The 17,789-nt window shown below is 34.7% G+C and overlaps 1 protein-coding gene across 2 annotated transcripts in view; it reads right to left on the bottom strand.

Moving 5' to 3' along the window:
- Positions 1–2,221: 2,221 nt before the first annotated feature.
- The window catches only part of LOC123877551, a 55,478-nt gene continuing 39,910 nt past the window's right edge, over positions 2,222–17,789 (bottom strand). The window contains exons 2-9 of one of the 2 annotated variants that reach the window (XM_045924365.1): positions 14,597–15,274; positions 14,052–14,171; positions 11,284–11,485; positions 9,557–9,644; positions 9,056–9,155; positions 7,529–7,694; positions 5,142–5,389; positions 2,222–3,886 (exon numbers count right to left, since the gene is read on the bottom strand). In XM_045924365.1, the coding sequence (XP_045780321.1) occupies positions 5,176–5,389; positions 7,529–7,694; positions 9,056–9,155; positions 9,557–9,644; positions 11,284–11,485; positions 14,052–14,171; positions 14,597–15,191 (1,485 nt within the window). In that variant the 5' untranslated portion in view covers positions 15,192–15,274 and the 3' untranslated portion in view covers positions 2,222–3,886; positions 5,142–5,175. Of the gene's footprint in view, positions 3,896–5,141; positions 5,390–7,528; positions 7,695–9,055; positions 9,156–9,556; positions 9,645–11,283; positions 11,486–14,051; positions 14,172–14,596; positions 15,275–17,789 lie in introns of both variants that reach the window. The other variant, XM_045924366.1, reaches the window with a different exon arrangement.

The following is a 17,789-nucleotide window of genomic DNA, read 5'->3' as shown; positions in this document are numbered from 1 at the left end:
GTTTAAAAGTAAACCATATTACATTATTCCGTAAGAAAAGGCCCCTCAATCCTCATTTTACATGCAAATGAAGCCGTCCGCATCCCGAGCGCTAAAGTATCAAGACTAATGTACCGCTCACTAGAATATGTAACATCTAGTACGAACAATGGGTCTGTTGCATCTTTGAAAGCCTGTAAACGAAAATTTACTTACCAAGTGGTGGAGGTAACTCTAGTAAGTTTAACAACGAACATTTCGGTACAAATTACTTTTGTACCATTTCATAAGGAGGTTTTCGCGCTGAAATTCGGACCTGATTTCAGATTCAATCTCAAAAAGACAAAAATACTATAGCGGCTAGCCATTAAGAGAAGTTAGTATATGGATAGGGTTTTCTCTGTCATGAAATCCCATACAAATAACAAAGAGAGAAACTCAATGGGCATTAACCGTTTTGAGTGACCAACCAATCACAAACGAACCTACTCGTATGTTTTAGAGATCCTATGTTGTTTTCAAAAAACAATCGAAATTCAATTCGAAAACATAGGTTCGTTTTTAACCCCCGACCCAAAAAGAGGGGTGTTATAAGTTTGACGTGTGTATCCGAGTGTCTGTGTATCTGTGTATCTGTCTGTGGTACCGTAGCGCCTAAACTAATGAACCGATTTTAATTTAGTTTTTTTTGTTTGAAAGGTGGCTTGATCTACAGTGCTCTTAGCTATAATCCAAGAAAATCGGTTCAGCCGTTTGAAAGTTATCAGCTCTTTTCTAGTTACTGTAACCTTCACTTGTCGGGGGTGTTTTAAATTTTTAATTTACACTTGTTGATTGGTTGGTCACACAAAATGATCGACGCCCACTGACATTTGTGTCTTCATCATTTGGGATTACGTAACAGAGAGAGCCCTGTGCTAACTTCTCTCCGTGCATATAGTATAGATGTGCAAACACAGATGCACTCTATTGCTTCACTCTCATAGTCCAATGGGACGGCACGAATTATGCGTGGGTCCAACAGGTATAGATACGTCATACTCTCCGAAGTCGGGTCTTAATCTCATTTCTTCATGGGTTTGAACGGCTTAGACCATAGTCCACCATTACCATTATGGGCCAGTGCGGAAAGACTTCTGAACCCACTTTTGAGAAAATAATGGAAAACTCTCAGGAATGCAGGTTTTCTCTCGAAGAATCCTTCACCATTAGGACTTAGGTAGGCATATGGTATTTTTGGATCATGAATTAAATGCTTAATTTAATGCGATTTCGGCCACATCTGAATTTTCAAAGTTTTGTGCATGTATTCCAATTTAAATGGGTACGAACTTTAATAAGATAAAACTACAAGTGTAAATTAAAAATTTATAACACCCCCGACAAGTGAACGTCACAGTAACTAGAAAAGAGCTGATAACTTTCAAACGGCTGAACCGATTTTCTTGGATTACAGCCAAGAACACTCTCGATCAAGCCACCTATCAAACAAAAAAAAAAACTTAATTAAAATGGGTTCATTTGTTTAGGAGCTACGATGCCACAGACAGATACACACGTCAAACTTATAACACTCCTCTTTTTCGGTCGGGGGTTAAAAAAACAGTAAAAGACCATACTTTCAAAATAAATTTATTTTCAAAATAAGTTAACAACATTCACTGCTTCAACAAATAGGTAGAGTGGAACATGATATCAGTATCTACAATAATAATTAATTAATTAATCAAAACAATTATGGGCACACATTTGGTTAAATATTACAGATTTTAATTTAATAAATTAATGTAACAAACTACTCAAATGAAACAATACTCAAATAAGTATAGGCTTCGTTATTTAAATAATATGTTTTATCAACTAAAAACAAAATACATTATTCATTATTTTACAGTACTTAATTTAATTTTTAAATAAATAGAAATAAATTACATCTTATTATAATAATATTAATTAAATAACTTTTTATAAATCAAACAACAGACATGCACCCAAACATACAATAAATTACAAACACGCATTAAATAATAACACAATCAATTTATTCTATAACAATAATTAACTTTACCATAATGAATATGGGCTAGGTCTAAAAAATAAGTATTCTATGATTAGAATCTATTTACAATTCGTTATACATAGTTTAAATATTTAATTATTATTGATTATTTTATTTATTTATTCCTTGATTTAGGAATTGTCTCCGAAATCAAAATAAATATAATAGAAAATTTATTTTAGAGTCGATTTATAACCGCCAAATAAATTTGAGCTTATTAATAATAATTATTGTCAAATTTATTTTGCAGTTGAAAAGCTCTTTATTCCATTAAATAAAATTATGGTATAAGAGACCGTGGAAAATATAGAGGAGATGCTTGATAACGGCATAAAGTTTGCAATAATGGTTCCTATTACTTTCCCTGAGTATGGCAACCTAAACTTAACAGCAGGAAAATGGTGGAGTTATGAAATTTTTTATACAATTTTTTTTTTGATTTCCCGCTTTCGTCAACTGTAACAGATTATGCTTATGTATTTATAAAACGAACTACATTTCCCATATTTTGCCTTTACGAAAATGGAGTATAAAACTGATCATACATTATAGCATATTTACCGCATGAGCCGCACATGATGGCGCATTTCTTAAAAAAAAACACTTCTTATTGCAGATAACTGGTCTTGTATGCATGGAGGTGGTGACGAGTACCGTCGCTTTGGCACTAAACAGGTATTATTATTATTATTAACTTTATTTGTATTACTACAAGTAAGAAAATAACAATATATGTGTACCTAAGTTATTGTTGTCTGCAGCAAGCGGCGGGGAACAGAAGAAAAGCATACACACATCACCCATGTGACGCATATTACTTGCGAAGCGAGGCTTTGGATTGTGTATTGGCCCAAATATAAACATCAGGAATTCAAGAAAGGCGTCTGCTATAGGTACCTAATAAAAACGGAATCAAAAGTTGTATACCACGAGATTATCCACAAGACTCACAGGAGATCAAGAGTCGTAAAAGTTTCTATTTTAGTACCTAGGTACCTAATAACTGTACATGCATTTTTATCACCTCTTCCTAATTGCAGATCTTGAAGCAATGTGCGATTTCGTTTAATTTTCCCGTGCACATATTCTGTAAACTGACGACATTGGGATTTTAAGTTCCGAAAAGCGTTGCGGTAATGCTGTAATGCTATAATGTACGATCAGTATAAGTCGAGGTTAAGGTCAACCCACATCGCTATAAATCCCAAGATGATTTCCTGCCGCTAATAAGATTCTCGTGTCATACGTTATACAAGTGGGTCACAAAAATAATATTATATTTTTCTAGAAAATAACATGGTGTTTACCACGAACTTGTGAATTTCATTGGTTGTTTTTGTTTTTCACCCGGCTTATTTCACTAGTCGTTATTTCAGTTGTGGGAAGACCCACATGCTGTGTAAGTAATATATACAATGTACCTATAGTATATTGTATAACCGCTAAAGTGCGTATATCAATTGAAATTCAAATAATAACAAAAAAAAAACTGTTCTATGATTTTAGGTTTAGTTCAGTTAAGGTAAGAAGGTAAAATTCTGAAATTCTGCGCTTTAACTTCAAACACGGTATTCTGTAAATTATCTGGTCATTGCTGAAATAAACGTATCATGTAATCTAGCGGTAACAATCAACCAAGTTAGCAACCAATGAAATTAATAGCTATGTATAGGGTGTGCAGCATGTATTGGATGTTTTTTCCGATTCCAATTATGTATGTTGAATATTATATAATAATTATAAAATGAAATCGTTCCCCTAGTAGATTGAAAAATATTTTCTTTATAAAAAAAGCTCCGCCGTAAGTAGTTGAAACAGAATTATTGTGCAGATATTAAATTCCTCAGTCGCAATAACCTGCAAAGAAAAAGGGTACGTAGTTAATTTTTACATGTAGATTGTACAAATATATAATATTGAAGTGTCTGTTTGTGATCTATTAATATTTTTATAATATTCCATACTAATATTATAAATGCGAAAGTGTATCTGTCTGCCAGTCTGTCTGATAGCTTTCTACAGCCGGTTCTACATTTAATCGGTTTTGACAACGAAAATTCGCGGAATTATTAAAAATCTAAACTTACGCAGACGAAGGCGCGGGCATCATCTTGTTTAAAAAGCTTATAAATGGTTATTTTCACGTTATTTATACCTGGACACTATTTCTATTTTTGTCTAGCGTCTAGACATACCTAGTTCATTTTGCTACTCAACAATTTCTTTGAAGCACTTAGTTTACAAAGCAGCCGAGGTATTGCTAAGACAATATGAATTTCTATAAACTACAGTTCAAAGGAAAGCTTGTAACTTCAAAGCAAATTGTGTAAAATACCAAATTACTTAGATACAAAGCGTGACAGAAGCTACTTGGGCAGGACATCAGAATGAACCCTTGCACCTTTCCTTTTAGGTATTTGTTACTCTAAGGTTTGTAACTTATGCACGTATTATGTTTTACTTAAGCTGAATAATTTAAATTCTATGAACTTTTACAAAACCTAATATGCCTAAAAAAAAGAGTTTTTTAACACAAAAAGATGTAATTATTATTATCTTAATTTGAATGTTGTGATGGGCTGAATCATGGTGTCAGCTAATTCTAGTGTCAGTGACATCGTTACATTGTTGATGTGAAACTAAATTGCAGTAGAAATGCAGGATGAAAGGTATCTATGTGCGAAATTGGATCACTTATGATCAGTTCAGTAGATGAGTTGCGAAAAAAGGACTGATAGACACAATTATGCATATATTTCATAATTTGCGTAAACTTCATGACCTGGAACTCTCATGAGTTTATATTCTTAAAGCATGTGTTATCATAAATGTTTGGGGTTTAAGATGCTGAAATGGCGATCTCGCATCAGAAAATCTAATTCTAGCCTTAACAGATCCTTTAGAGGACGGACGCTTAACATCGAGCGCAGCATAGGAGTGGTTGGATCTGGGCGGCACAAGACTGCGGTGTGTGGAAGGAAGCCCGTTTAAAAGACCTATGCCCTAGAAACGGAAACCAGCCCAGAAAGAAGAAAGAAAGAAAAAAAGAAAGAAGACCTATGCCCAGCAGTGAATGTCTATCAATAGATGATTACGACGACAAAGTTATAGTACCTTGCCAACTTACCAATCAACGTCTACGTAAAAAATAGCTTTCTGGCGGTGACAAGTTTATTGATATCATGGTAAGCCGCTATCATAGTGTGTGAAGGTGCAGTGTTGGTCGCGCAAGCCGGATGTGCCTTGATGCAGTCCGTGCCTTCCTGGCCCCTCCTCGCAGCTCGCATATATCGGAAGAAACGCAGAATTTCCGGGTTGTCGGACACTGGCCGACGTAGTTCGTTGAGTTCTCTGTGAAGTACGAACAATCTTATTAATAAGAATCCAACATAAAGATCAAAAAAGAAAACTTGATATCAAACAAGTGGGTTTCCACGAATTTAGAACTGTCTGGCAGACTTTGTTACTAACGTTGTTAGAAAAACGTATACATAATTTCAGATTTGTGTGATGAATAAATAAATAAAATAAACATAAAAAAAGCCTTTTATTTCATATATTTTTACAAGATTTGGTGTCTGTTTTCTAGGTTTATGTTATTTACTTAGTTAAACTTATAATTTACCTACCTAACATATGAAGATTGTAAATTAATTATTATTGAGTACAATTTTTTCACAAAAAATAAATTGTACTCAATAATAGTGTGATAAATAATTGTATAATATTAAGATTTTGTTTTTAAGTACAGGATACTATGGAGTCTATACAAAAGGTCTAAAAAGAAAAAAAACTCTTTAGGTATAATGTACTTAATATATCAACCATAAACCTGCATAGGTTAAGAAAAAAACAACTCAAAACTCAGGCAACGTACAAGAATCATTAACAACTTTTCATACTTAATATCTTATCAAGCACCGCCACACAATTTACCACTAGCTCTCTAAGCATTATGGTATTTTATTAAAACTGGCTTGCACTAAAATTTAGAATCTCTAAATATAAAATTCTTGTTTCATCCTTTTTTTAATCCCCTACCCAAAAAGAGGGGTGTTATAAGTTTCACGTGAGTATTTGCGTATCTGGCTGTGGCATCGTAGCTCCTAAACTAATGAACCAATTTTTTTGTTTGAAGGGTGGCTTGATCGAGAGTGTTCTTAGCTATAATCCAAGAAAATCTCATCCAAGCTTGTCGGGGTGCTATAAATTTTTAATTTACACTTGTTAGCAATATTAAAAGGAGGAGGATGCAGATATTCTAAATTTAGTTTAGAGAAAGACAATAAAACCGGCGCCAATATCGTGCTGTAATATGAAATGGAATATTACGTACGGCAGTTTGCCGATGATTCTTGATGATTTTAAATTATTGGTAGTAAGTAGCCCTGAGGCGTGCCTCAAGTACACCGTTGCTGCAACGCGTAGCAATGGCTTTAATAGACATTTCTACCTAAAATACACAGCTCTCCATAGCTGTGTATTTTAGGCAGAGATTTTGGCTCGACGCGACGCTGTGATATCTTGCATATACCCCTATTTGAGTTGTTCCCCGCAAATATGTACCAGTATTTAGTAAATGCCAGATGGACAAGGATGGAGTGAGCTGCAATGGTGATTTTACGGCTTCATAATTTTAACAACAAGCTGAAGTGAGTTTTCTAAATAGATGACCTATATGCCAGCCTTAGCGTTATTCACTAAATTAAAGTCCAAGAATGATTAAATCTAAAACTATAACAATTTAAATCACTAACACATTTACACACTTTCATTGCCAAAAATGCTCAAAGGTTTACTAAAATTAATAAAGTTGAAAACACCAATATTCATAAAATGACTTCATACGTCAGTGCTAACAGCAAGTGTATTACATCAAATTATTGTTCTAGTGATTAACTCAGGCTCCAATAAATGTTATTAATCTACCTATCTGTATATCGGTCGATAAGTTAATTAGCATTGATATTTTAAAAAAAAACAGTATACTTTGAATTACATCTAGTAATCAATATACTTTGAAACGAACCAGCGTGCTTACTATGTAATTTAAATCTAACCAGGCAATAATTATATTAGCCACAGCTCTAATGGTGATTGGTGAGATTTATAGAGTGCACTCTGACTTTGCTTAGACTTAAAACAGAGTTAAAACGAGACAGATGTATATCTCTCACATAAATCTGTCTCGTTTTAACTCAATCTAATAATCCAATACTAGCTTCTCCTTTCAGCAAAGGTTGCCTAGAAGAGATTGCCCTAAGCAATAAGGCCGCCTTTGCACACAGTTGTTTTTTCTGTTTTCTTCCTTCTATGTTGTGTTCCTTTTCATGTTTTTGTGTGCAATAAAGACTTCTATCTATCAATCTTAAGTCTGCGCAATGTCAATGTGCGCTCTATAAATCCACCCTTAGACCCACTAAAATTTCACCATGTGGTGTTTCAGCTTTTGTAAATTTCAGTGTTTCAGCTTTTATAATAGGTACATACCTACTCAACTGCGCTGACACCAAGTTGCTATAGGGCGCATACTTGGCAGGACTAGAGTACATCAAGCAAATCAGCTGCTCCCTACAGGCTTCTAACTTCACATCGCTGAGGGTTTGACCGCCGATCATCATGCCGTCTTCTGTCGTAGTTTCTGTTGGGGCAAGACCTGGAATTAGAAAACAGATTTTTAGAAACATCAAAGACCTTTTTGTCGCAATTGTGAGTGCTATGGTCTTAAAAGCTGCAGGCCTGGATCCCTGTGTTTAATTACCGGTATTTATTTATTTATTTATTTGGAAAATTTGTCGCACACACAAACATACATATATACAGAAAAAATACAAACAGAAACATGTATAAGTACATAAGAAACTATACTAGATGGTGCAAAGGCGGCCTTATTTCTTTAGCAAGTACCAATAGCCAATTTGGAAATTTATAATTTCTGAATTGACTCTTGTTTGGTATATTGTAAAGCTTCGGCTAACGAGTAGGTAGCTGCCGGCAAAGCTGTACTACCAAGCCGTTGCGTTTCGATACAATGTGCCGTAGAAAGAAAAACGAGGATGTGGATTTAATTAAACTGTCATATCCCTAAAGCTATTTTATTTATTTTTTAATAGTTGTGACACACAGACATATCGGCAGATGGACTAGATGGAATCATAAGGATTCCTTGTACCACAAAGCCATATATTATATCTACTTAAAAACATATTCCTTTTATTAAAGCGTTAAAGCTGGTAAAATGTTGTAAGAAATAAAAGTAAACGGCCATATTTGTAAATCGAACCACGTAAATGTAAATTTAAAATCTTTTCGATATAAAATCTTTTAGGGGATAAAAGTATTGGTCTGAGAGCTTGTGAAAATGTTGAAGAAGTGCTTAGATGGTAACAGCTTAGTTCCGCATAGTTTTTCTAGCTTTTCTGAGTATAGTAGGTATTTTAGATCAGCCAGGTGGTACGTGGTGAATTCATGAATTGACTCTCAGTGCCATTTTATTTTAATTTAATGATAAAAAAGGGATATTTATTGTATATGTATTATGTATCATAATGATGATTATTAAGTGTGTACTTATTTCTTAAATAAAATAAACATCACAGACTATTTATTGGATATAATTTAACAAAAGTGTTAAAAATTGTTACCGTTGTTATCAACCTTTATTTATTAATAAAAAAAGTTCAATCTTGCCAGCTCCTATATTAAAGCATTGTAAGTCAATGTTAGACTATTAGGTCAATACTCAATACAAAATTTTTAGTATTGCCAACTAAAATTTGGGAATTGCAAACCCATCACAGATCAGCAGTCATGATTTTCCAACACAATAAAGACAATCTTATACACTTTCAGCGTTTTTCAAGCACCTTCTCAGAATTTCCCATGGCCTCTCGAACTATATGCACCGAGCGGTGCCTTGTTCAATCACCTGAGAAAATCTGTTTCATGGATACTAAAAATAGCTATCTAGAGAATTTCAACTTTATACTCATAGGGGTAAGATTAAATTCAGGTTACCTAGCCTTGCGAAGATTCCGTCGAGCCGTGAAAGCAGCGGTGAGTAAAAAGGATCATAGTTGCTCAAGATCATAGAGGAAGCTGGAATTTTCTGGAATATCTGAAACATTCATAGATTACTTTAATTGGTTAGATGACGCATGGGTTTCATTTCCCTTGAGGATTTAATGCAGTCTAAAGGCTAGCTAATTAGGTCGCCCAATCGTTTCGCCTTTCTAATATTATAAATCGGTGGTGTGTCTGTCTGTCTGCTAGTATGTCACAGCCCATCCGTTTAACAGATTTTGACAAAAGTTAGAGAGATAACTTGCATAGCATTCCAAAAAGGATATAGGCTATTTTATTCCGGAAAATTAAAGAGCCCCCACGGAATTTTGAAAGTCCCATCTGATTAGCAGATTTTAAGTGCAAAGACAGCTTATATCCCAAAAATAGACTAACTGTACGTCTCGACCAATGTCTAAGAAAATTGTGGTAAGTGGTAATTAGTAAATTACCAACCTTGTAGTTGTTGCTCGTGGACATCTGATTTTTGTAGTAACCGTTCTTGGTTGGTAAATACGACACCTTGGCACCTCCAGGTCCGAATCTGAAACAATAATATAATAATAAAAAAAAAAATTATAACAGTGAAATGCATACATATTTCGCCCAGAGGCCTTATTTAATTCTCAAATAACCTCTCTGTATCGTTCCTTAGTGGGCGATGAAAAGAGTTATTTTTTGTACGATGGGTACGGAACCCTTCATGTACTAGGCCGACTCGCACTTGACCGATTTTTGGCATTCGTTAGAGTACGTATAAATTTAGTAAAGGAAAGATTATTATTTTTTATGTCCCACGCTCATATTTCGACATTTTAGCGAATTCGCTATTCCAGTGGGACGATGCGGGAAATTCGAATATGTTTTCACACGAAGAAATACATTTGGAACACTGGTTTACACCACGTTAGCGTACACCGACATTTTAAAAATGATTTTTTTAAGGCGTTGGCGGGGTTTTCATTCAGACACAAGTTAGCCCTCGACTGCAATCTCACCTGGTGGTAAGTGATGATGCAGGTAGAACGTTCGTTGACATATTCTAGCGTCAATCTTTTATTTGCAATATATTGTGAACTTTTAAGAAACACAGGATTTTTTTTCGCGTTTTTCTTTGGATAGATCTTTTTTTATATAGGATGATGCAGTGGCACCATTCAGATGACGTACCGCCGACCGACGCAATGCATGGGACTTCACTCTAACACTAAGTTCCTGTATCAACGCAAGTTTGAAGCGAAACTTCCGCTCAGAAGTTTTGCGTAGTAGTTGGAGCGAAATGTCCTGCCTGAATTTAGCAAAATTTGTCCAAGCCGACAAAATATGACTCAGCAAAGTTTGCCTCAACGCATCGTACCTCAATGAACATTCAACTTCATGGGAAGAGTTATGTTTCCGCCATGAACTCCATAAAATACGCCAACACGAAATACGGCTTGAAATGCGAAACGTAAAATCCTTTCAAAAAGTTTCTAAAAGGGGATAAATCACTGGATTACATCCATTAGCCTTGAGTAAATTTTTTTTTTTTTTTTATTATTACACCAACAACTTCCATACAAATAAGACAAAAAAATTTACAAAAATAACTTCAGTATGGTTGTCAATTGCAGGTGTATACTTTATAATAAATTTCGGTTTTTTTAAACGAAGGTTCTTAACTGTTGAATGAATACAGGTTTTTACTGTGCACCACATAAAGTACAGTAATAACCTACAGAGAGCGAAAATACCAGTAAATTATATGTAAAAAAACTTTTTCTTCTACTTATTTTTTTGTTTCAAAAAGTTCTTAAAGCAAAGTTTTTTTAACGTACCTTCAATTAAGGTGGAAGCGACGGGCCTGCCCGCGAAATTCAAATTTAATTTGGTTTTTCGTAATTTGTAAACTAATACGGCAACGTAGGCTTATGGTATTTTACTTGCGACAATGGCAGTATCATCCTTGAAAGGGTCCAGTTTAAGAAATTAATTCTAGATCGACTAATTTGTGAGAATAGTCGATCTAGAATTAATTTCTTAAACTGGAGCTTTCAAGTAAAGATTTTAAACCTGTGAGGATGATCCTGCCATTGGCGCAATTAAAATGCCATAAGCCTACTTTGTCGTATTAATTTCGAGGGCAGATCCGTGCCATGCACCTTAATGTCCCATATCTTGTTTCATACTTTAGGCTCTCTTACCTTGAACTATCATCACCAGCTGCATCGTTGACGTCATTGGCCTCCATATTCCCATACATGTCTGGAGAGTAAGCATACGTGGCCGCTGGGTTAGTTTCGTAGCCCATGAAGTTGCCGTTGTCATTGTTGTAAGCCATTTGATCGTCCGTGTTCGCCGGAGGATAGCTCGCTTGGCTTGAAGCAGCCGATATCTGGGATATACCTGGAAGGTTTAAATTTTAAAACATGGTGTTTTAAGTGGTTTAGAGAAGTGTTGACTATTTTAAATAATTTAGCGACGATGTGGTTGGGTATTAGATTCCACTTACACACTGGGTACCTTCAAGTCAAGAGTGAATAGGCAACTACTAGGCAAGCGCGCTCCATCTTAGACTATACCATCACTTACTAGCAGGTTTGATGGCAGCCAAGCGCTAGTCTGTAATTTAAAAAAAAAAACGGGAGTCCACGATCAGCGCCAAGCGGCCGCGACAAGCGACCGTGCCGCTGACCGCATTCGACACTACTGGTGCCCCTACATATTTCTATGACTTTGAAGATATATGCCGAGAAAGGCGACACTGCCGCTGGCATGGTCGCTTATCGCTGTCGCCAGTCGCTGCCACTTCCGTCAGTCTATGCTTTGAACCTTAATCATCTAATCGGCGATCTATGATCGAAATCAATGATCCAGATTAACCATTAATAATAAATCGGCTTTTTATTCGATGTTTTCATGTTTAATAACTTAAAATTAAAAAAACCCCCACACAAGAATCTCTATAAGAAAATTAGAAAAAAGCTGATAACTTTCAAACGGCTGAACCAATTTTCTTCGATTATAGCTAAGAACACTCGCGATCAAGCCACCTTTTAAACAAAAAAAAACTAAATTAGAATCGGTCATTCGTTTAGGAGCTACGATACCAGAGACAGATACACAGATACACACGTCAAACATATTACACCCCTCTTTTTGGGCCGGGGGTTAAAAATAATTATTTGATTAAAAATGCAAAAATAAATGAAGTGGACATTATGATCGTACTGATAGCTTTGAAATTTTCTGCTGCGAATGCTTGTCCCGTTGTACTCAGAAAGATTTTTTTTTTCATAATAATATGGAATATTTACAATGTCATACATAAATCTAGATTGGAAGGGCATTCCGAACCAGTGGTTGATTATTTAGCTTATTCAAAAGCACTTTAATAAAGTTAAAAAGTTGGTATTTCAATTTCAATATTAAAAACAGCATGGCGAAAAGCGAAACAGTAAAATAACTTTTATTATTTAAGTATCCATTCAAACTCAAAAACTCCCGTGTAAACTGAATTTGTTAAGGCGATTAAAAGTTTGCAAAACTTTGGAAGAACACTGGAAATGACAAGATGCTGGGTAGCTTTTTAAGTGGGCGCTGATTTTATCAAAGAAGCCTAAAAAGTTTAAATCCCTGGTCATACAGAACGCGTGATGGAAACTGTATAGCAGTATTGAATTCGCGCTTCTAACTGTGAACGTAGCAATATGTAACTACTAGATTTGTAATTGTAGATTTGTAACACAATGACATGAATTTGCTACTAACTAGAATAAGTCTATTCAAATTCAAATTAAAAATATTTTTATTCAATTAGACTTTTACAAGTTCTTTTGAATCGTCAAAAGCATCTACCACTGGTTCGGAATGCCTTTCCTACCGAGAAGAACCAGCAAGAAACTCGGCGTATTAAGTTTACATAAAGTACGTTCTACCTTCTACAATACAAGTTTTCCTAGGCAGGTACTCATAAACAACGTATTCTTATATTTAAATAAAGTTAAAAAAAACTATTTTCATTTGCAATAAAGAGTTTTAAGCAAACAAAAAACTGGACGTCTTCTTTGCCGCAAAGTGGCAGCGCCACAGCCACGTTGCTTTGTAAATCCATATAACTTCGATCAATGAACTGACACGCGAATGCAGCGCGGGTGTAGCGCTGCAGTCGTGGGTTTTTAACCGACTTCCAAAAAAGGAGGAGGTTCTCAATTCGTCGGAATCTTTTTTTTTTTTTTTTTTTTTTTTATGTATGTTCCCCGATTACTCAAAGACCCCTGGACCGATTTGGAAAATTTTTTTTTTTTGTTTGAAAGGGTATACTGTGCAGGTGGTCCCATATAAATTTGGTGAAGATCTGATGAATATCTTTGGAGATGGAGAACAGAACTCCTCAATGGATAGGAGCAAATTGCTCGCGATCAGTGTAATAGCTTAGTAAACAGTAGGGTTTTAACTGGGCATAGCATATTATAGTACAGTGAGGCCACTAAAAATTGTGAAATAAAAAATTTTCAAAAGAAAAATAAAACCGACTTCAAAACCACAAACACTAAAAAGTAAAAAATAACTTTTGTTTAGCTACACTTGTAATGTGCCTAGGTATGAAGTCGGGCGAGCTTCACTCTTGGATTTCTAATTTTGTTTCAATATGCTCGCTCGACTTCATACCTAGGCACATTACAAGTGTAGCTAAACAAAAGTTATTTTTTACTTTTTAGTGTTTGTGGTTTTGAAGTCGGTTTTATTTTTCTTTTTATTTATATGGATCTACAAAGCAACGCGGCTCAATGCTATCTCCGCGCGGCACTTTGCGGCGAAGGCTCCTTTCAACATTATATATTGTCTGAAAGTTTAAAATCTTTTATACAGTTCCTTGTACCACAACTTGTAGAAGCCGAATGCCCAATGTTTACTACACGCGTTCTATCTCACCGTGGCTTTAATCAAACAAGTCTGCGATTCAACTTACCTTTTCCGAGGATTTTCCCGAAACTTCCCAAAAGGCTGGGGAGAAACATTGCGATGAGTATGCTCTTGAAAATTTGTGCGCCGATTAGAAGCGGCAGAAAGAACTTTTTCAGTCCAAACGCTGTAAAACGATAAGATAAATGTTTGTGTAAATTCCTCTTTACATAATTATTTAGGACCACTTACACCAAACTGCTTAATTTATGTTTAATCTGGTTTAGTTAATTTTTGTAATGCTTTTAAGTTTGGTACAGAGATAGCTTGTATGTTGGACACGCTCATAAGGTATTTGATATTCCGGAAAATTATAGTTCTCACGGGATTAAAAAAACCTAAATCTAGTACTTTGAGTCAATAACTTTAATAATGTAGATACCATGAATTCCAGTCCAGTACTCAGATTAACTGACTGCATTGAGCGACTGGAATAATATGAAGCGGCCAGCATAAAATGATCGTATTTAAATGGGCATCTCTTCTATTTTAAAGTCGGTTCACCATAATTATTATTGGATAAAGTTAAATAATATTAATAGTTTTACTTACAGCGAAGTCCAACCACTTTCGGTAGATTGATAGATACAATGTGGGTATCAATAAAGTTCTTTATCTTTTGAAACAATCTATACTCATAAGTGTAGGAGCTGAACAAAGCTCTTTCTTCATTTTTTACCTCTAGACTCTTCTTGGATCTCTTTGTTTCGTTTTTCGATATCGTTTTAAGCTCCACTCCATCAATTATCTCATATCTATCTTTTTTATTTGCTTCATCTAACACTTTTTCTAATAAATTTTGCAGTTTCCTTTCGGTTCCATTCACAAAGACATATTTTTCCGAAAATGTGCTTACCGTATCTATAAAATCAGCTAACATATTACTGCTTTGATCTTCATTTTTGTTAGATTTATGATTACTATTACTAATTTGACAGCTATGGCATTTATTAGAATCTAGTGTATTATCTAATTTATTTATGTCTGATTTGGTTAAGCTATCGATATGACTGGATTGATCTTTGTCATTCTGGCATTCGCCTGTGACTATAAAGAGGAATATGTACAATGTGACTAAGATAATGTTGTTAGGGAACCTCCAACTCTTTCTTTTATACATGTTTTTGGTTGATCCATTTGGGTCCATTTTGTGAGACTCCGTTCAACCTTCATCACCGATTGCTTGATTATTCGTATTTTAGATGTTCCCACGCTCATTGGACAGGAAATCTGAAACAATAAAAATGAACATGAATATAATAATTATATTAATAACTTGATAACATAATGGACGAGAGTTTTGGACTCCCAGATTTTCTCACATAATATAATCGATTAATTTATTAATTTATATAATCGTACCCTATACGCGATTTCAACACTTAGGTTTAAATATTAGTTAAGATACAACTAGATCTGACAGTGTAACTTTAACCGCCTTTCATGAAACTGGACTTTAGCCAGACGTCTCTTAAACCACCAACCCAAATGTATAGAACACTTAATTAATCTAGATACAGAAAGCCGGGACATATCTGAGAAATCGAGCACGCGATTTCAACAATTAGGTTTAAAAATTAGTTAGGAAGTATAACTGGGTCTGAAAGCGTAACTTTAATCGCCTGTCATCAAACTGGACATAGCTAGACGTCTCCTAAAAACCACCAACCTAAATGTTTAGAACAGTTAATAAATCTAGACACTGAAAACCGGGACATATCCGGGAAATCATTTACAGTTGTAGTCACTATTCGTACAGAATTTCTAAGGAAACGCGATCTTTACTGTCGAGACAATAAAATGTTCACACAGTTGTGACTAAGATGTTCATGTTCGTATGATGTTCATTGTCGCCGGGAAGTGATATCAATAGAGTAATTATGTCGTAATAACATATAAATACTATGTTATTATCACTTGCGTTCCCATTCACATGATTTCCCTATCAGGTGTAAAAATAATCCGAAATTGATATTGCGAAAGTTTGTCTGTCCGTCTGCCTGTTACCTTTTCACGGATTTTAAATTTGGTTTATAGGTAGCGTGCATCTTATAGACATAGTCTTTTCCGGAAAATGCCCTCTCTTTGAACTATTTTAGAACAAGGCGCATTTGGAACCCTTGTAGGTTTAGTTTTAAGTTTACGTTATTAATCTTATTAATCTTATCTTATAAATTCCTTAATTGAAAATGAAAAAGTGTACAATGGTATCTAATTTGGATAAATGATTTGAGTTTGAGATTAAAATCTCTAAAAAGTTTGTCAATATTGCAAAATTTGCACAATCTACGAGTAGTTACTGTATAAAAAAATTACAAAATAATTTGAAACCTTAATTCATAGACACTTTTAGATAAAATTCTAGTGAAAAATACCTATCTCTACGCTTCAAGTTAAATTATGCAATGATTAAAATACACCAATCCCTGGTGCAATTTTTTTAATGAGAAATGGAAGCCGCAAATCCTTAGCGCGTTGTAAAAACTAAAAAGTAATAAAAACAACTTTTCATATTATCGTATAAGTTGAAAGTGCATGGCCCAGTTTACACGATAAATACCACATTATCGCACTAGATGCACCATCGGTTTTGATACAAAATCCGGACTTTTTTTTAAATCTATACAATTAGGTATCTATGCTTGCGCTTGGCTGGAATCTCACCAAACAGTAGGTGATGATGAAGTCTAATTTGATTTGATGCAGATTTTAACACTGGAATTCATAGTCAAGACTCAAATTAGGGCGTTCTTTAGGGGGCTATCCAGATGACATATTGTGTCATAAACAACCTTTATGCAAAGCATAAGGATTCACTCTAGTTTTCAAGCACTTATAATAAATTATTATTAATAACTAGATGATTCTCGAATAAGATCGTGGTTTAATTGTATTATTTTAAAAATTACCATAAAACTTAAAGCTAGCCTTATCAGCTAATTATTATATTATATTATACAAATCATGCCCGCGTGAAATTGTGCCAAGAATACTGGCTGCATCACCATTCTGGACAGCCAGGCTGATCCTTTACGCAAGAAATGAGCCAGCCCCTCCTATTTTTCTAATTTTTGATATGTATTTAAAATGCATTACTTTTACCGTTTATGACTGTGACTTAATCTGGTTTTATTGTCTTACATTTAAAACAATATTATTGTGCTACAATTTATTGTAAGATTAATAAGTATTATTTATTTTATTTTCAACGCCCATCTGGGGCGTAGTCTAAGCGATCTTTTGTGTTATGTCGCGTAAAATGAAATATCGTGGGCAATGTAGCAAAACCAATCCAAGAGCGCGTCAACCGAGACCAAATGATGAATCGGTCGAAACAATGGGCTGGTTTGAAGCAAAATTCACAAGAATTAAATGAAATCAGGAAACTACCTCATCCATAATTAATTTAATATATTTGTACATGTTATTAAACATGTACAAATATATTAAATAGCTCGACCGGTAAAGGAGTGGACTGAAAACCGAAAGGTCGACAGTTCAAACCCCACCCGTTGCACTATTGTCGTACCTACTCCTAGCACAAGCCTGATGCTTAGTTGGAGAGGAAAGGGGGATATTAGTCATTTAACATGGCTAATATTCTTTAAAAAAAAATAGATAGTAGGTAAGATTTTTTGGATACTAGTCATAGAGTCAGGTGACTAGGTATGTGATATTATACTTACTTACTTACTTATACTTATACTTCAACACTTTTTTATAACTATATTAAAATAAAGTCCAA

Source organism: Maniola jurtina, chromosome 24, assembly GCF_905333055.1.
Source record: "Maniola jurtina chromosome 24, ilManJurt1.1, whole genome shotgun sequence".
In the NCBI taxonomy this organism is placed as follows: Eukaryota; Metazoa; Arthropoda; class Insecta; order Lepidoptera; family Nymphalidae; genus Maniola; species Maniola jurtina.
This window is presented reverse-complemented; position numbering and strand designations above follow the sequence as displayed.